At 43.9% G+C, this 21,075-nt stretch overlaps 1 protein-coding gene across 1 annotated transcript in view; it reads right to left on the minus strand.

Annotated features, from left to right (window-relative positions):
- LOC125311068 (anoctamin-4-like) overlaps positions 1-8,752 on the minus strand; it is a 38,080-nt gene extending 29,328 nt beyond the window's left edge. The window contains 3 exon segments of the mRNA XM_048268879.1: positions 3,762-3,986; positions 5,539-5,616; positions 8,509-8,752. Coding sequence (XP_048124836.1) covers positions 3,762-3,986; positions 5,539-5,616; positions 8,509-8,752 — 547 coding nt within the window.
- Positions 8,753-21,075: the final 12,323 nt, after the last annotated feature.

Below are 21,075 nucleotides of genomic sequence, written 5' to 3' on the forward strand. Positions count from 1 at the left end.
CATATGTGGCCTTGCCCTTTAATTTCCTTGACATGTGTAAGTCGCTTTGGGTGAAAGTGAAATGAATAAATGCAAATGTAAACTTTAAAACTCATTTGTAAATGTGTTGCAAGGCATAAAACATCCTTACTTTAGACAAGCTCACAATATATAATTAACTAACCACTTGTAACTCCTGAGTTAATCATGAATTATAGTATTAGGAAGTGATTTGTAAAATATGTATCCTCACCCTAACTAATCATTAGTGAATGTGTATGTAACAACTGTTAAATAATGGAAATATTACTTCATCAAAAACATATTATTGCATCATTTATTAAGCATCAACAATAATGTATAATCATCAAAGACTCACTCCAACCACAGACTGTTCACTCCACTCCCCTCCGGGAGGCGTTACAGGTCTTTCCGCACCCGAACCAGCAGGTTCAGAGGAAGCTTCTTTCCTGCGGCTGTCACCCTACTAAACTCTAGCTCTGCATCCAGGTGACATCTGGGCACCTAACCCCTCACTGCTCCCCGAGCGCCGCCGTTGAAGCAGGCAGCTCACTGCGCCGGGATTAGTGTGTGCTTCACCTCACTGTGTTCACTGTGTGCTGAGTGTGTTTCACTAATTCACCGATTGGGTTAAATGCAGAGACCAAATTTCCCTCACGGGATCAAAAAAGTATATATACTTATACATCCAACGAACTAAGCCCCCATCACCAACCACCCCGCCCCAGGCTGATGCCTCCTTGCCTGTGCCTGTTGAGGCCTTGACAGGGACAACAAGGAGGCGGACATCCCCCAGCACCCCCACAACTGCACTACCCTATCCCATCCATAGTGTCTATTTATTTACAAATGTACATACTGTAATTACACTTATACATAGCCATATTCTACTGCTATTCATCCTGCACACTTATTATTAATACTATTGTAATGTTACTGTTTCTGCACTACAATGGTACTGTTACCACACTGCACATTGCTGTACATAGCCTACTGTACATATCTGTTTATATGGTTCATACTAATTATCCATATTTATTCAGTTTGTCTGTAATATATTCTGTTAATACACTGCATATATCTATACTGTTCTTACTACTACTATAATGGTACTACCACTACATTGCACATATCTGTACATGACATGTTGTTCACACATTGTTCATATTACATAGCCATATTTATTCTGCTCTTATAAGGTTACTGCTAATACACTGCTCATGCTTACTGTATATTTAATGTATACTACTCTAAACCACCTTCTGAAAACAACTGTATACTACTGTCTACACTGCACTACAGTATATCTTTTGTCCTGTCTATGCACCACCTACTTTGTATCACATTGCACTTTTCTGCTTTTTTGCACTTCTGGTTAGACACAAACTGCATTTCGTTGTCTCTGTAATTGTACTCTGCACAATGACAATAAAGTTGAATCTAATCTAATGTAATCTTTTAGAAACTGATCTTAATGCCTTAATTTAAAAAAAAAATCCCATAGAGGTGTCCTTACTTATGCCCCCTGTATTTTTAGGAAGAACATTTATTTATTTACGATACATTATTCATTCACAAAGAAAATTGGTGTCCTTAAATGTTGAAGAATTGAGAATTATTTTGTTAATAAATAAATTAGTTTGTTGTAGGGTGCATGATGATGCTGACCCCAGGGGGGGAGAACAGCACAAACATGGCCTTGGTCAAGAGGGGAGGGCTAAGGAGTCTCTGTTACGTAATATTAACTGGTTGGATGGATCATTGTTATGGGTGGCATCTCCTCATTTCTGTGTGTGTGTGCAGAGATGTAAAAGTCCGGCTTCAGAAAGTAAAAGTCATGCCATGTATTGGTTCTATCTGTGCACTTAACACATTCGATTATTTGTTGATCTACTGTACCTGACCTAGAATCAGCTGATTAAGTGAATGGTTGAAAAAAAAAAACACTTTTACTTTCTGAAGCCTTTACACCTGTGTGTGTGTGTGTGTGTGTGTGTGTGTGTGTGTGTGTGTGTGTGTGTGTGTGTGTGTTCAACTACAGAGAAATTGGGCTTGGGTGGGGCTTGGGTATATTTTTTATGTACATATTTCCTTTGATCAGGTTTGGTTGTAGGTCCTCTACTGTACCACCCTCTCAAATTTCAAGCACAGCAACAGAAACAGGGATGACTGTCCATCTTCCTGATTCCTCAGGGAGATTACAGTGCAGCTCCTACTCCACCCCTGCAATCAAACGTCAGAGTCTTTCTGCTACCCACACCACTGAACTCTTGTCTGACTGACTGAAACTTTTTAACAATGCTATAAGACATTACAGCAGTGTTTGCCATGTTACACAATGCAGCAAGTGTAATAGCTATCTCTCTATATCCCACAATACAGGAAAACCCAAAGACTAGAAACACCCCAAAGACTACTTCCATTTGCAGAGCAATTATTGATATGATTCCTGTAATAATGTAAATCTAATCAACAGAAACAATCACTGTATCAAACACATATAATCAGACCAACTTAATATGGATCAAGATTAATAGCCCCCCTATCAGCCAATCAGAAAAGAGTATCTCTTGTCTCCAGGAATTATTTGACTCCTGACCAACTGAGTTATCTGGCCAAAAATCCTTCTGGTAAGTTGGAGGCGACAAATATAGTTTGGACAAATGGACAAATGCAGTTTGACAGTGCTGCAGGAGCTGAACTGAGATACCCTGTTAAGCATTATGCAAAAGTGCAACAGGCTTTCTCACTGTAACAATGAACAATAGACAATCTCAGAGGACAATGTGACTGCAGCTGCTCTGGGAGCTAAACAGGAAGTGTGTATTTATTGAAGCTTTTGTTGGTGGCTGCAGCCCCTAAACCTCTAAGTGTTTTTAATGTACGTGCTCATCACCTTTGAATGTAGGTTCTCTAGCACTCAAATCAAATGTCAAGTACAGCATCAGACACAGCATGATGGTCTATCTTACTCAGGCTTTGGGAATGATACTCCAGGTACTTCACTCCTGTTGTTTGGGTCTCGATACTATCAATATATCGATACTAGTCTATATTATCACAAACAGCTAAGTATTCATGCATTTGTTTAAACACAGATGTACGGCTACTCTCCTATAGCGTTCATTGACTGTGGTTTGCGCTGCATTCGTTAATCGACTTATTAGGCCTTTCCTTCAAGATGGCAACAACAGGAAGACAGCGAAAGTAGGCTAAAAACACACCCTTTGGAAAAAAACATTTTTATAACCTTTCGAAACACTTACAATGTTTATAATACTTCTATTTGTCTGTAGAGAACCTCACAACTGTTTGAACCTGTTAGCTTCTGGAAATAGACCCTAGGTTGGTTTTGCTCTGGAACATTCCGTTAACAATGCTCCAAGAGTTTTTGCACAATATGCCAAGACCATATTCTCATCATTGACAGTTACTGATTTAAAATTCTGAGAATGGCCCAAAGAGAATTTTCAAAGACAAAGCAACTTTTTACATGATAACTGTAATAGTGTAAACCCAGTTGACGTAAACAATCATAGTAGTTATCACAGTAACTTTAATGGACTTGATTTAGATATTTTATCCAGCCAATAACTTTTACTGTTCGGAAAGTTGGAGGTGAGTGACTAGAGTAAAATGGACAAATGCAGTGTGATAGTAGTTCAGGGCAGTCACATAACGGGGTTTCATAAACAACATGTCACATCAGGCCAGTGTAATAGCTTTTCTATCTCTGTGGTAAACAGGAAGTGTGTAATTACTGGAGCTGCTGTCGCTGATGGTGTCCTGGCTGCTGCAGGGGGAGGGCAGTGGGGTGATGGAGAGCGACGCAGGGCAGGACGCCGGCTCCGCGTGCTCCATCAGGCCAGGGAACGCCGCCGCCTCCGACTGCACCCCATCCGGGCTGGGCAAGGCCTGGCACATTAGCGGGTATGGCCTCTTCCAGTGGGAGATCCCAATGGCCACCTGGCCCTCCGGGTCAAATCCTGCAGGGGGGAGAGGGGGGTGAGAAAAATGACTCAAGACTTCACATCCAGTGATTGTCTCTCGGCTCTTTGGGTGTAATGCAAGCGATTCGAGAGAATTGTGATGTAATAGACATATTTCTAATCGCCAGCCAAAGAAATTCCTTTGTAAGGACGAAGCCTCAGACACAAATTGCTTGAGATGAAAATTAAATCTCCACAGACGAACACCACTGTAACCGATTGGATTAAGGGCAACAAGACTGTTCCATTTGAATTCAGTTGTATGAAGCAAGGAGGCTTAAGAGAACTGTCTTCTCACTGCCTGATCGGATGGTGTATGCTGTGTGGACCATAGCTTCCCAATATGCATTGCAGTATTAACTCTCTTTTCTCTCTTTTGACCTAATTGGCTCATGTTGCCCAAATGAACTGGCATGCATCACATCTGCTGTGCACTTGCGTGTCTGTTTTAGAACCACCTTTTAAAAATGATCCACGTGGTCTATTGGACTATCAGCAATATCCCTGGTAGAGTCATCAGAAAAAAAAACTGCCCAGAAAGCTCTCTGAGGAGTGAGAGGCCGCACTGTCCGGCCCTGCTGCCACTTGTGATGCCCTCCACACCAGGGTCACGTCCACACAAGTCAGTACTTTTAAAGAACAGCTCACAGGACTTAACAACCAGTCCGGCCAGCTCATTAGAAACTCCATTATTTCTTTTTCTTTCTTCCTGCGCTCAAACAGAATAATAGCTCCATGTTGACCTTACTTACCCACTGCTGACAAAACTACTCTACACCACAGACATGCCTTTTTAATCATTACGCCAGCGAGGGCATTGATTCCTTTAGAAGCCCCAGCATTGTGAAAGCCCATTGATCCCCCCCCTTCCCTTTACTCAAAGCAGGGGGAACATTTTAAGGAACCTTCTGTATATCTTAAAATAGATCGATCTCTGCTGAGTACAAGGATTGGCTTTAATCAGAATCCAGAATGCATCTGCATTCAGCCGGTACCTAAATCTGACTGTGCTCTAGCTTTTCCATTTGAGCGCATAGTGCACTGTGGTTGACTGTCAAGTCTGTGCCTCAGTAATGAATAATGTGACCAATTATGATACAGATGTGCAATTATTATTCTGGCCTTTCAAATTAAACTTCAAAGTACATGACAGATTGGTTTCTACAGACTACAACATGTGTAAGTGGGAACATCAATCACCAATCACTTTTAGGAAGTTAGGGTTGGGTAAACCTTACTGTAAATCAAGCATTAATCAGCCGAGTACATTTTAAATTGAATTGGTCTGGTCTGTTCACCACCACCCTTCCATTCAGTACATACTCACACTTTCGTCCACCTCTCTTAAAGGAGCTCAGATCTCTTGTGAATGAGCTCACATCTAATAAGTCAGAATCTCCAATGCTTTTGCCACTCACTGTTAGCATGCATGTGGCCTTTTGTGCCAAAACTATTATATCAGAGACAATACAGCATGGACAGCATGTTTCTAACTATTATATCAGAGACAAAACAGCATGGACAGTATGTTTCTCTGAATCATACTCACCAATGGTTATCTGGCTGACACAACTGTAGTAGCTTGTTCCCGTGGATACATTATAGCTGCCGCAGCTTGGCTCACGGTCTGTAGGAGACAAACACACTGTTCTCTTTTTTTCCCAGGCCGGTGACAGACAGGAGACGTCGCCAAGATATTTAACAATCCCTTGGAATTACTCTTGGTTCCCTTCAGAAGAGCCAGATAGGTCACAGCGGGAATCAGACTGACATTTTGACAGGGCAAAGTGATGGTTCTCATGTTCCACTTCAACATCTATGAATGGGAATTGAGGCAGCTGCAAACTGCATACAAAATGACCATTCTCTCTAAGTACTGAGCAGTTCAAAACATGACAGAAGACTTCTCTACTGTAACTTTTTCTTTGTTTAAGTGAATGGTTAAACACAAATGTATCAGGTGAATATCCACAGTTGTGTCTTCTCTTTAAGTCTGTCGTTGACAGAACAATGGTTCTTTTTGGCAGATGTGATCATCACTGTTCTCTGTTCGCTGGCTAAAAACAGTTTCTGGTTCATTTTTAAATAATGCACTGAACAGCAGGAGACTGTCAGAGGTTTTCAGATATAAAATGGGTCTGATTTTTTCTATGTAACACAAATCAAATATTATCTGTGACCCAAAAAACATCAGAACTGCATACGGTCCACATTGACTCTCTGACTGCATGAGTCTTTCAAAAACTGCTGACATGTGGCTTGATCATTACAACACTCTATGTCATTACCAATTTTGATTGATGCAATACAGCCAAGATATGACATCCTGTAGAGGTGTTATGAAAAGTATTGCATTCAGTGAACTCATTGAACATGTTAAACCAAAGATTCTAGAGCGCTCCGCTCCAAGATCTTTGCTTTAAACTGACATACCCCTATTGGGACCCACTTGGCACATGTAGAGGGAACCGCTCCAAAATCTTTGCTTTAAACTGACATACGCCTATTGGGACCCACTTGGCACATGTAGAGGGAACCGCTCCAAGATCTTTGCTTTAAACTGACATACGCCTATTGGGACCCACTTGGCACATGTAGAGCGCTCCGCTCCAAGATCTGACATCCACTTAAACTGACATTGCCCTATTGGGACCCACTTGGCACATGTAGCTCCAAGATCTTGCTTTTAAACTGACATAAGCCTCCCACTTGCTCAAAGGTCTTTGCTTTAAACTGACATACCCTATTGGGATCCACTTGGCACATGTAGAGCTCCACTTGGCACGCTCCAAGATCTTTGATTTAAACTGACATCTTTGCTTTAAACTGACATTGGGATCCACTTGGCACATGTAGGACCCACTTGCTCCGCTCCAAGATCTTTGCTTTAAACTGACATACGCCTATTGGGATCCACTTGGCACATGTAGAGCGCTCCGCTCCAAGATCTTTGCTTTAAACTGACATACGCCTATTGGGACCCACTTGGCACATGTAGAGGGAACCGCTCCAAGATCTTTGCTTTAAACTGACATACGCCTATTGGGACCCACTTGGCACATGTAGAGCGCTCCGCTCCAAGATCTGACATAAACTGACATACGCCTATTGGGACCCACTTGGCACATGTAGAGCGCTCCGCTCCAAGATCTTTGCTTTAAACTGACATACGCCTATTGTGATCCACTTGGCACATGTAGAGCGCTCCGCTCCAAAATCTTTGCTTTAAACTGACATACGCCTATTGGGACCCACTTGGCACATGTAGAGGGAACCGCTCCAAGATCTTTGCTTTAAACTGACATACGCCTATTGGGACCCACTTGGCACATGTAGAGCGCTCCGCTCCAAGATCTGACATACGCCTATTGGGACCCACTTGGCACATGTAGAGCGCTCCGCTCCAAGATCTTTGCTTTAAACTGACATACGCCTATTGGGATCCACTTGGCACATGTAGAGCGCTCCCCTCCAAGATCTTTGCTTTAAACTGACATACGGCTATTGGGATCCACTTGGCACATGTAGAGCACTCCGCTCCAAGATCTTTGCTTTAATAGGCACATGTAGAGGGAACCGTGTCCCTCTGTGTAACCTGAGCGGGATGCTATCTTCCTCCTACCTTATGGTCTAGTGGCCTTTATTGACCAATGAAAGGCTCCAGACTGATTGGTCTCTCAGTCTGTCTGGCACTTGGTAGGTCAAAGAAAAGCAATATTCTCTGTATATGGGCAGGCACTTTGCCCACAATATAAAAGAGTTTGAGAGGGGGTTATGAAGTGACAGGAAAATATTTCTGCTCCTCCCATCGCTTAAGTCATTCACACACACACACACACACACACACAATCCTGTATGTAAGACATACTGTATATGGAGACTGACAGGGCTAGTTGTAGAAACAAGTAGAAAGCTGAAATATTGATTATCCTGGTACTTCGAAACACCCCCAACTCATGTTTACATGGCATTTAAATTACAGTAAACAAATGCAGAACAGAACATGTGCGAGTCTGTGCAATGCAGGTTACCCTCTGTTCATTAATTAGTCTGCTGAATTCATTAAGCATAAAAGCCTAATCAGGAACACATTCTGTCCTGTAGGCTATGTGTATTTGCATCATTTGCAGTTTATCAGAACATTTTATTTTCAGAGGCAACCCCTCATTAGGCGTGTGGCTGTTGTATTAAGTTAGGCTATCCCATCAATAACAATTGACAACTCAAGACTTCCACGACAATCCAGACAGACCCCACCGAACCGCGCCCCAAAACAGGTTTCCGCAGAGGCGTTATCCCCTCACTAAAGCTTCACCTCGAATAGCCAGTGTTCGTTTTAAAATCATATCATGTTCTACTGACAAACCATAAACGACACATACGCCCTATGACCAAATGTTCGTGTTAGTTTTCCGTTAGACTATGCTAATATCTAAAGTATAACGCATGTCAACTTTTTTTTTATAACCCAAGAGAATCCATCTGATAAAGTTGCCAAGCGTAAAGTTGATTACACTACCTTGAGTTGAGCCAGAGGATAACCGTGTCCTGTGCTTTGGGGTTTCGGGGCACACCCGAGTCGATTCATCGTGTATTTCTAGGGATACATTCTCATCCGTATCTGCAGCCGAGTCTAGCTCGCGCACTTTACAGCAGTGCTCCGATGTTCCACTGCACATTCCCGGCTGAATCCTCATGGTCGGGCAACGCTGCAGGATCAGTTGTACATCTGTCCGAGAGCAATCATGCTCCACCATCCTCATAAAACAAGCCGTTTTTCTAAGATAGGAGTCCTGGACACCCAAGCACCCATTCAGATTTCTAGCGCCTGAAAAGTCATGTAAAAAATATAATCAAGATCATAATTATCATTGGTCATGGTCGTATAGTTTAGATGGGCCAAAAGGTGCTCCTCGCTAAGGTTGCTCACGCGGGACACCTCCTCCCATCTGCATCCCTGACTTAGGAGGAGAGGTTTTCGAACAACGTGGTGTCCCTTCACGTGGCTCAGGTGTAAGACATTGCCTAGTTTTAGGGTTATATAATAAGTGCATGATCTCAAATCTTTGACTGTCCCTTTCCTTGGACATCCAATGACTTTTTAAATGCTATGTGATGACATGCAGAAAAGGTAGATGCTGCGCTGCATATGTCAAATCATAGAACTGGGTGATTAATGTGCAGGACTGCCCACAGACCCTCATAGCCTATAGTGCCATGTCCATTTAATGAAATGGAAGAGCCACATCAGCCATTCAGATTGTGTCATTAGCTCAAATGGGGCTGCAGATAGCCTAGTGATGACTAGTTTAATGGTGTCCGTGATCTTATGTAGATGGTAAAACACTTAGCCTCCACGAGGACCTGCCACTGACTAAATGAGCCAATGGGGTGAATAAGGACATTAGTGATTATTCATCAGATGCGCTGCCCTGTCCTTTCTGATGAGACGCCAGAATGGGAACCACTGGGTCCATAGGGGTGTGCCTTGTTTTATTACAATTTGAAAATAAACATATTTGCTATGTAACATATTTGCTATGTAGTAAAATATGCTTACATATTTTACTATTACAGTCAGCAGTCAATAAAAGCATTCACCCGTGTCCATGGCATAGGGTATCTGACATGTATTGATGAGTTGATGAAGTCTAGGCTATTTATCCCCAGTACAAAATGCGGTTGGTCTAATGAAGCAATTGATCTAATGAAGAGACATGACCAATTCCATTGTCACTTTGACTAAGCTATCTGTAACAACCACACCCAGGGTCGGACTGGGAACACACACACACACAAGCCCACCGATACCAAAATCCCCCCGATTCCCCCCCATAAATAACAAACACACATCATGCTGTAGCAACACTTCATAAACTGAACCCAAACATGTAGATTTGGACCTATAGGATATTATAATCACAACAACACGATAATATCACTAATCACACCAAGTGATTTGAGAGGGACAGGATTCAGGGATAGGCTACTAAAGACAGGTTCATCTTCTGTCTGTCTCACTTCATGTTACCCCATGCATTAAACCACATGTCACTGCTTGACTAAATGAAAAATATCGGCTACTGAACATGCATGGAGATCGTCATAGTTGACAGAAATTACCATTTGTGCCAACATGTTGTAGAAACACAACCACAGCCTTTAGGCCTATGTGGTGCAAATCTTCTCCTTTACTTTGGTTAGTCAGCGATTCACATTAACTGTAGGCTATCACCAAAAGTGTATACTAAATGTTTTTGCCCAAGTTTGTGTGCCGTCATCACATTTTGCAAAATTAGGCTACCTTCGTTACTAACCTACCAGTTGATACTTTTTACATGCATCGACTCGCGATTGATTGTGCATACAACTCGGTAACACTCGGTGGAGAGACTTCAGGGCTGCCAACTTTTCAAAAAACCTTGGAGTGAGATTTGGTGGGGCCAACCAAAATTTTGCTGCGGAAATGTTTGTTTGGCTCGTTCAGCATTATACCATACAGTAAAAAAAAGTACATTGGTTCTCAGGTGTAGGGACCAGGGTCCCAGAGTTAAATTAACATTGGTATCAAAGGGATCTAGCCTAATGCTAGGACCATGGGCGATGGAGGCATTCTGAAAGTGGGTGGGACATTTCAGTAGGGGGTATGGGGGTCCTCCCCCAGAAATTTTTTTTTTGGACTAGATGCAATTTCCTTTGGTACATTTTACCAGGTTATTTAGATACTTCTATATAACAAAATAAAGCCAGCCTACGAAATTAATAAAAAGTAAATCATGCATAATTTAAAAATAACTCAATATATAGGCTACTTGGCTACGCAATAAGGTTTCCATTACAGCACTGCGGACGTTCAATGAACGCATGAAAGCGGATACAGTAAATTAAATATCAAACTAAAGCGAAAATGTCATGCTTTTGAAGGCCTACCATTGTGCAGTCTAGCTGTGGTTAGTGACGTGATGCTGTTAATGGGGAGTTTTACATAAACCTATAGGTTATTATTTATTTGGCGTACAAACAGCACTGGTATTTCGCACGGCAATAGTGGGGGGGGTCCAAACTAACAATTTTAAAAAGTGGGTGGGTGTTTTGTAAGAATTTAAGAAATGTTTGTATATTTTAACTTTTAAATGCATCAATCTGGTGCACTTTTAAAAATAAATTCAGAGGTCAGACTTGCTTATTTTTATGGAAATATTTGTGCTGTAGCCTAAGCTATTTTGCACTTCAGAATTATAACCATGCATACACAGGTGGAATAGTTATGGTGATATTGCAATAAGTTCACAACTACAAAAACATATGGTCCATTTCACAGTTCAGAAATGTTCAGCACTCCATGAAATTATGCAGAAGTGGTCACCTGTGTTTTTCAGCTAGTTCATTTAAGATAATATATTGGTCATTGTAATGGCCATAGCCTACAGGCTATTCCTTTTTCAGGATGTACCCATATCTGCATGATGTGAATGTTTGCATATGGCTTATGTCAGGCTTTATATCAATATTTGTGTCTCCTTATTTGATTGTCTTTATATTTTTGCATTAATGTCACTAGAAAGCATGGCAATATAAATATATTCAGTTATCTGTGTAAGTGGGATTGGCTGGAACCTGACAATATAAGAACCATAATAGTGGGATAATCTACTGAGCAATTTACAAAAATGTATGTAGGCCTACTGACAAATAGTTTACATTAGAATACATTATAATTTCGCCCCAATGAGGCTATGTAGAAATGTGTTGCAATTTCAAAAACAGAGGCATGCTTTATATCCTTGTATTCGGTATGGTTTGCGGTTTATTGTGATATTAGGTTTGCCACATGTTGTGTGAAGGGTTAGTGAGATATTACAACCGAGAGTAATGGGTGTGCACTGTGTGCAAAATGCAAATATGATTAGCCTAAATTGCACGTCGGTTCAATGATAATTTTCTCGCGAACCATTTATCACAGCAACTTGGCGCTAATATAATTGGAAAGCTTAGATTCCGCTCGTTCACATGATGTGTGATATCATGTATAGGTTTAGTTTAGTTGAACCTCATCTGCCAGGTATTTGACCTACCACGTTGACACTTCAGCGTGAAAAATACTCAAAGCATAGGCCTACCTGAAGCCGGGGTTAATGCGCCTGGGATGGCTTTTGAAGTAGCATCGCAAATGAGAGAAAATTTAGAAAATTCCACAGACAAGGGGTGCTCTTGAACCCTCTCACCGTCTCTGAAAGCATAACCGTGGCTCAACAGGTAGATCTATAGGCTAAACTCATTTTTCAGGCACCTGACCGACCGGGTTGACACTTCAGCGTGAGAAATCGTGGGTGTGGCGTGTGAGTGTGTGAAACTAATCAAATGCGTGTGTCTCACGGTCAATGCGTGAGAGTTGGCAGCTATGAGACTTCCACTTTCCAAGTTTCACTTTCACTGTCGTTGTGAGCTAAAAGGCTACTATATGGGAAATACTTTGAAGTTCCTTTTGAGTCCAAACATGAATGGGTTTCTTTAACCTATGCTACACTTTTCCACCAAGTTGTGCGAAAATTGTAGGCTACCCGGAGTTTTTTTTATGTTGACAGACAAACCGCACTACAGTAGCCTACATGGTGCAGTAAATGGAAGCTCTTAGCGTGCAACTAACGTCTATAAAAACAATATATTTATGGAATAAAACTAGACACCTCTGATTGCTGTTTAAGGTTAAACTGCGATGATGTGAACACCAGCCAGCGGAGGGCACTTACATAGCCTAGGCTACCATGCATGGACGCGTAGGCTATATTTCCTAAAGGTGTTTGAGTCGTGACTCACTCGGATCTTTCACCCGTGTCTTTAAATTAACCCATGAGTCGCGAGTCTCTAGTATCATTAACTTGGATCAGTTGAGTCCTACTACAATTCAATCTAAAACGATAAACAGCGCCACACACAAACCTCTTGCAACGTTAGCTAGCCTCCTAGCCCTAGCCATCGTAGCTGCCAAAAATATAACAATTTCGTAGGCAACCACAACTCCACAAATCAACTCAAGCGACTGAGTGAGCAGCCAGTCCGAGATAACTGGTTAACTTCCTGCAGAGCCGGAATCATTGCAGACTCACAGACTATGGGACTCAGATTGGAGCGGCTGAGTAGCAATCCGGGTTAGTCGGATCAGCCGGCCGGTTAGGCTACGTTGAGTACGAGTCAGTCTAATCAGCCGGCTACGTTGTCATGAGTGGATCTGCGAGAGTGAGTGGATCTGCGAGAGTGAGTAGCTCCTTCTCGAGGTGAAAAGCAATTCCACAACAAAAGCCATTCTTTCACTTCTGAAATAACATTCAATGTTCTGCATGTAGCCTAGACATAATTAGATTTGGTGTATAGATGTAGCATATTAAAATGCAATTAGGTCGTGCAGACAGTCCGAACTGCACGCTCATGGAGCTGCTTGAGTAGGCTATCTACCCGGGTCAGTCAAATCAGCCGGGCGGGCCGGTTACGTTGTTATGAGTGCGAGTCAGCCGAATCAGCCGGCTACGTTGTCATGAGTGGATCTTTAGAGAAGCGAGTAAATCCTCATCAAGGTGAAAAACAAATCCACAACAAAAGCCATGCTTTCACTTCTGAAATAACATGTTCTGCACGCATAGCCTACTATAAAATGCAATTAGGTCATAAAGACAGTCCGAAACATTGCAAGCTCTGTATGGAGTTGCTTGAGTAGGCTACCTGAGTCAGTCGGATCACCCGGGCGGACCGGTTACATTATGTTGTTATGAGTGCGAGTCAGCCGAATCAGCCGGCTACGTTGTCAAGAGTGGATCTTTAGAGGAGCGAGTAACTGCTCGTCAAGGTGAAAAGCAAATCCACAACAAAAGTCATGCTTTCACTTCTGAAATAAATGATAGCTTCAGCGAAAGTTCTACTAGGAAGACTCGTAGTGTAGCTTACTCCTCCCATGCTTACACGGAGCCAATCTTAGCATTGCCTACTTTCGGGAAAGCCCTGCAATCTGATCATTCACTCATTCAATCAGCGCTAGCCTATAGGAATTCAGTGGGCTGGACGGATCCGAGACGGGGCCTACGCCAAAGACTGTTACCTATTCAGGACTCTATCATGCTGGCCCATCTAGTCACGCCATCAGTCACATTGATTGCTGACTCGAATTGCCGTTTTAGCAGGATCCTCTGCAAATAATGTGTACTCTAATTTCCATTCTCCTATTTTGCCTTGGCTGTTTTGTTTTTGCCAGATATGCTCACCAAGGTGATCTACACGCCTTCCCCTCGCCAGGGAGGACGCGCAAAGTCCTTTTACATTCTCCTCCCAATCTTTAATTTGCTAACCCCTGCAGGTGCATCATGCCTCCCCTCTTCTGTTGAGTGGATGCAGTTCGTCAATGGAGAAGCAGTTCCACATATCACACTAACATCTACTTTCTTACAGGGATGGCAGTGCGGTTCACGGAATCACTAGTCACGCCATCAGTTACGATGTGGAGATCATAATGTTACTCCAGTTCATACTGGATCATGTTTCAGTTCATACTGGAGGGGGATCATCCAGTTCCGCCTTCACAAATCTCCCCGAAGGCCAGCGCTTTGAGGATATCTCCTCTTAGCACGGCTTAAAACTAGCCTTCCTAATCCCAGCACTTATCACCTGTCTAGAACTGACTCTTGACTGTGTAAAACCGGCACTCACGGATGCACTTTTCGTTATTGTGCTCTACCTTCTAAATTGTTTTTAATTGTGGGAGAATTGTTTTAGCTTTAACCTGTTTGCCGTCACGTTGGTCTAGGTTGCCCTAGACGCTGGTTGCCCAGCTCACTGTCCAGGTTGCCTTGGGCGCCGGTTGCCGACGCTCATGTTTGCCCTAGACGCTGGTTGCCCAGTTTGGTCCAGGTGGCCCTGGATGCGGTTGCCCGGCCGCCATGTCTGTCTGGGTTGCCCTGGACGCTGGTTGCCCAGCTCATGGTTCAGGATACCGCTATACGGTCAATGTTAACTGCCTGATTCCGGACTTCGACGCAATTGGATGACACTACGTCTGTCATCTGTTTAGATCGCCTCTGGCCCGCTATATCAGCTACACATATATTGGTTCCCCGCGATGCAAGGGTCAAAAGTTACGTGCATCATACTCCTTGCCAGACTCAAGTCTCTCCCTGAGCAAACGCTTCCGTGAGAACTCTGGATTCCCAGGGTACATTGTCAGTCGCTTTGATTAAAAATGTCCTGGCCACATGGAATGTCACGTGAATGCACACCCCTCCACTCACTCAGGGGCCAGTGCTTGGCGCATGACTAATATAATTTCTGCATCCAGTTGGGCGATATGTATTGCTTATTCTCTCCTCATTGCTACCTTTACTCATTGTCTCTCCAGCAGCCAGTTCTAAACTGTACTATCCTGCCACAGTGGTGCAGCTGGTATAGCAAGCTCGCGTTAAGTCATTCTCAGAGCTCCTCTGCACTCTGAGATGCATAAGCACCATGGTGGTACCCCAGCACTCATCTGTTCGTTGTCTCGTCATATTTCAGTTACATATGTTTCTTCCTCCTGTCACATACAGGCATGAATTGTCCTGAAGTCCTTTGTTCACGCCGCAAGGTCATGCTTCCCTCGCGATTACTGATGCTGCTCATCTTATTTTGGGGGGCTTTCCAAGAGCAGGTGCTAAGGTGTAGCTCACACGCATCCATCTTGGCCTTGGGTCTGCAGCTCAATGCATTCATCTCACTCTAGCCGCTGCAGGTGAGCTATCGAACCAGAACACACATCTGGCTTCACAAGCACTAGTCTTCTACAAAACTAGTCATAATGCTTATCTATTCTAAATATTAAACCACATGACTTCGATCTTGAATATACTCAAGCACCCATATCAACTAACTCATTGCTCTGGTCCCAAGCATCTGCAACCACAAGCTCTATTCCCCTGCATTGATCCTGAGTACATCATGTTTAACCTTTTAACCCTAACCATGTTTTGCTTCCCTGGTCCCCGTTCACTACCTTAAACTACGGCTCACACTTTACCTGATTTTCAGCAGCCATCTAGCTAACGTGCTGCTTAAATGTAACCTCTCTTCAAAGAGGTTCACTTCTCACTCATTCCGCATCGGCGCAGCCAAGACTGCCGGCCAAAAAGGGCTATCCACGTCATCCATCAGGATGCATCAAACTAACTCCTCTTGACATTTTCGATGCTCAGAAGTTGCTCTCCCATGTTAACTCAGGTACCTCATTTTACCTTCACAAATCCTGGTGGCGGTGGTTAAATTCTGGCATTCGCCTTGCACTAATCGCTGAAACATATTGGGGCCCAGCATGCCGGTAGCTTGTGGTGATTTAGTCTCAGCCATGGGCATGTTGCCCTTTTCACTGGTTGCCCAGCTCGTTCGACGCTTATGGTTCAGGTCACTTCTGGGTCGCCCGGCTCGCGGATGCACGCCTAGGTTGCCCCAGACACTGGTTGCCCAGTTTGGTCCAGGTTACCCTGGATGCCGGTCACCCGCCATCACATCGGGTCTAGGGGTTGCCCTATACGCTGGTTGACCAGCTCATGGTTCAGGTCGCACCAGTCGCCGGTTGCCCGGCTCGTGGCGCCGCCTAGGTTGCCCTAAACGCTGGTTGCCCAGTTCGGGTCCAGGTTGCCCTGGATGCCGGGTCGCCCGCCGTCCACGCTGGTCTAGGTTGCCCTAGACGCTGGTTGCCCAGCTCACTGTCCAGGTTGCCTTGGACGCCGGTTGCCCGGCTCATGACGCTCGTCTAGGTTGCCCTAGACGCTGGTTGCCCAGTTTGGTCCAGGTGGCCCTGGATGCGGTTGCCCGCCGCCATGTCTGTCTAGGTTGCCCTAGACGCTGGTTGCCCAGCTCATGGTTCAGGGTCGCTGTCGCCGCCGGGTTGCCCGCTCGGCCGCCTAGGTTGCCCTAGACGCTGGTTGCCCAGTTCGGTCCAGGTTGCCCTGGATGCCGGTCGCCCGGCCGTCACGTTGGTCTAGGTTGCCCTAGACGCTGGTTGCCCAGCTAATGGTCCAGGTTGCCTTGGACGCCGGTAGCCCGGCACGTCTCGTGGTCTAGGTTGCCCTAGACGCTGGTTGCCCAGCTCGCATAAGCACTAAAGTCCAGGTTGCTCTGGATGCAGGTGGCCTGGCTCGTCACGATGTACTAGCTTGCTAGTCACTGGGCTTCCCAGATCGTGGAAGTGCTTATGGTCCAGGTTGCCCTGGACGCCGGTTGCCGTCTCGCCGCCGCATTGGTCTAGGGTTGCCCTAGACGCTGGTTGCCCAGCTCAAATCCCACTAAAGCCGCAGCATGCTTCTAAATCCCAGCTAAAAATTCTGTCGGCGCCCTGGCAAACGCACCCCTCGCCCAGTCATGCTGTTTAATTCATCTTGTATGTATACCCCACCAGATTACAGTCACCCCCTGGCGGGCATCACTCATCCTTTTGGGGTATGGTTAACAGATCCTCTCAGCTGGACTCTTAAAAGACTGTTACCCATTCAGGACTCTATCATGCTTGCATCCAAGCCCTTACAATTAAATTGTTAACTGATTCTATTCTGTCTACTGAGTCTTTCTGGTAGAAATGATAGCCAGTCTACTGGAAGACTGTTTAATCCCTCCCATCTTGTCTTATTGTATAAAGCCCTAAATCTGTCATTCACTCATTCAATCAGCTAGCCTATAGGAATTCAGTGGGCTCTTTAAATATGACCACCAACACTGAGTTACTTTGAGTCCACCTCCCTCCAGCCACCTGCCAGCAGTCCACGCCCATCACTCATCCTACCACATCTTCCTTCAGTCACCGCCACCAGTTGGTCCCCTCGCCTGGGTCGGTGGGCTCCTGCCTTCATCCATCGGCAGGAGACGAGATCCTCTCATCGCTGGACGGATCCGAGACGGGCCCTCGCCAAAGACTGTTACCTATTCAGGACTCTATCATGCTTGCATCCAAGCCGTTCCTTTACTAATTAAATTGTTAACTGATTCTATTCTGTCTACTGAGTCTTTCTGGTAGAACATATGTTCTGCACGCATAGCCTACTTTAAAATGCAATAGGTCGCGAAGACAGTCCGAAACATTGCAAGCTCTGTATGGAGAGTAGGCTAGCCTACCTGGGTCAGTCGGATCAGCCAGGCGGGCCGGTTACGTTGTTGTTATGAGTGCGAGTCAGCCGAATCAGCCGGCTACGTTGTCATGAGTGGATCTTTAGAGGAGCGAGTAACTCCTCGTCATGGTTAAAAGAAAATCCAAAACAAAAGCCATGCTTTCACTTCTAAAATAACATATATTCTGCACGCATAGCCTACTTTAAAATGGAATTAGGTCGCGAAGACAGTCCGAAACATTGCAAGCTCTGTAGTTGCTTGAGTAGTCTAGCCTACCTGGGTCATTTGGATCAGCCGGGCGGACCGGTTACATTATGTTGTAGTGTGAGTCAGTTGAATCAGCCGGCTACATTGTCATGAGAGGATCTAGACGAGCGAGTAGCCTAGTTTCTACTCGTGTCAAGGTGATAATAATAATAGGCCTAATGAGAATAGTAGTAGTAGTAATAATAATAATAATAACAATAATAATAATTTATTCACTGCAGGGCATTTCTACGTTCCTGTTTCTATGTCTACATTGAAAGTCAATTGCTTAGGCTAGGTTAAGACAATAAATAGTCTGGCTCAAACTGCTTTCTTTCCCGTGAGTGGGTGGAGGTTTTGATGCTATTATATAAGGTTATATTATATTTTTATATTATATTATATTAGGCTACCTAACAGTATGATTAATAGTAATATTAGTTGCCTAGTGATAGCAGCCTATTAGAATAGATTCCTAGTAGCCTACTATTAGTATATAGTAGTGGTAATAAACATTGTAGCAGAGTAGCATTAGACCTAGGCAAACTTTTCTATTGTTAACACAACAACAACAAATAATTAATTATTATAATATAGGCTACCCTCTCTGTCAATAAGATCAAAGTTTCTGAACATGAGCACCAAAAAGATGAACAATGTGTGGATGCACTTTGACCAGGAGAGCAAAACTCTAAAGGCTAAATGCAAGTACTGCAAAAACCTGGTTTCAAATCATGGAGGATCCACATACAACATGAGAAGGCACTTAACGAAATGAAGCACCCCACTGCACTGCTTGAACGTGAGGACTGAATTTCTTTTAAGATTTAGCAATACTGACTCAAGTGACTCAAGTGACTCGTTCAACCCGGATCAGTTTAGTGAGTGACTCAGAATAACCCGGATCCTTAAAAGGAATCGAGTTTGACAGGCCTAATATTTCCCCACAAACCAAGCGGCTGCTTGGACAAATCCACTTGAGGGGTGGGGCAGAGGGGCGCGATCGTAACACACACTGAACCTGTCATGAAGAGGCCAAAATTATTGACCTGTCACCCCCCAATCCAAATGGATGCAACTGCATTTATAGGCTAGGCCTAAGTCTACACAACGGGCCGCAAATAGGCTAAATAACTTAAAAATAAAAAATAAAATAAAAATCCCGGAGGTCACCGGCCCACATGTGGACCGGCCCACGGTTGTACAGATTACCAGTCCGAGCCTGACCACACCTGTCTTCATGGTCAAATTGCTGCTAATTGACTTACTATCCATTTAACTCTGGATGTCGCTCAACACATAATGTGTTAAATACATAAATGCATTCGACACATCATTCATGCTGCTTCTGACAAGCGCGAAAACCCCCCACAAACCTTTACATAAGGCTTCACCTGTCCCGGGTCTTTTCCGGTTCGGTGTCTGTGATGAAAAGTTCGCCGGTAGAGAGTGTTGTTCTGTTGAGGAAGGCCCTGGGGGCCCAGGGGAGTTGGCCCAGAAGTGTCAGGCAATAATTCAAACAGAGAGATCCTCTCCGGCCCGCTCCATATTTACACACCAAACGGAGCCCCGCGGGACGCAGAACTAGGCTTTCTCTGAAAACGCCATGCAGCGAATCTCCAAAGCACTTTTTCCCCTTCAGCAGAAAACAAAAACTTAGGTGGTCAAGTTGTGGAAGAAAGCGAAAGCACAAAGGTTGTCTTTGCCCTTGTGGTTGATTACACTGACCTGTAGGACTAGCCTACTTAATTCTACTATGAGTAACATATAGGCTACATCAAACATTTGGTGTAGCCTAGTGTGTGTGTACAATATAAATTCACTTAATAGTAATGTCAATTATTGTTGTTCTGACAGTAATATAGGTATCCTCCTGTATTCTCAAAAGTTCACTATACTAGGCCTTAGCCTAGGCCTAATGCACCTACTTCACCAGTTCCTACGGATCAGCCTGGGCTTCTGGGATTCCCAAACTGTGGTAGGCGTACGTACCACCGGTAGTACGCGAGCTTATGGGGTACGCGAGATAAAAAGGGCAATGTCGGAAAGGTGTCAAATCTTAAGCCTATGTTTTTTTCTTTGTGTTTCATAATGTTGTTCTCCACACTGTTTTTTAGTGCGAGAGCTCATAGACCAGTTGCACATTTTAATTTTGTTATTTGTTATTATGTAGGGTGGCTAATTAAACATGATGCCTGGAATGCATTAATAGAATGCGTTACGTTTTTTCATGTGTCGAATGGTGGGATCCGAAGGGTGTAGCCTATAGGTGGTGGTGCGCGGGGGTAAAGTTTGGGAACCGCTGGCCTACATGTAGTTCTTATCCAGTGCATGTTGTTTTGATTGGTCTTTCGAGACAGAACTGTGTAATTGTGCAGTTTTGAGACTGCAGAATTAATTAGCCTACTGCCGAACTGTAGGATCTATTTTCACCATTGACTGTATAAAATAGGTTCTAACCATAGGCTGTGGTGTTAACCTGATGTAAAGCCGTTTGGGGCTTCTCGTTGCTAAAATGATGCATTCTGAATGACAGATGGCGCTGTCCAGAGTCTCTCACTAGAGCTCTGGCGCTGTCCCTCCTGAAAATTCTATCTGGGTGATGTAGGTTCTAAAATCTAAAACCGAATACTAATCAAGTAAAGATGACGTGCCTTGAATTCTACTTTGCACATAATACCATGGAAACAAAACAAACATTTTATCAATTGCTGGCTTTTGACTT

The sequence above is a fragment of the Alosa alosa genome, chromosome 17 (genome assembly GCF_017589495.1).
Source record: "Alosa alosa isolate M-15738 ecotype Scorff River chromosome 17, AALO_Geno_1.1, whole genome shotgun sequence".
Lineage (NCBI taxonomy): Eukaryota > Metazoa > Chordata > Actinopteri > Clupeiformes > Clupeidae > Alosa > Alosa alosa.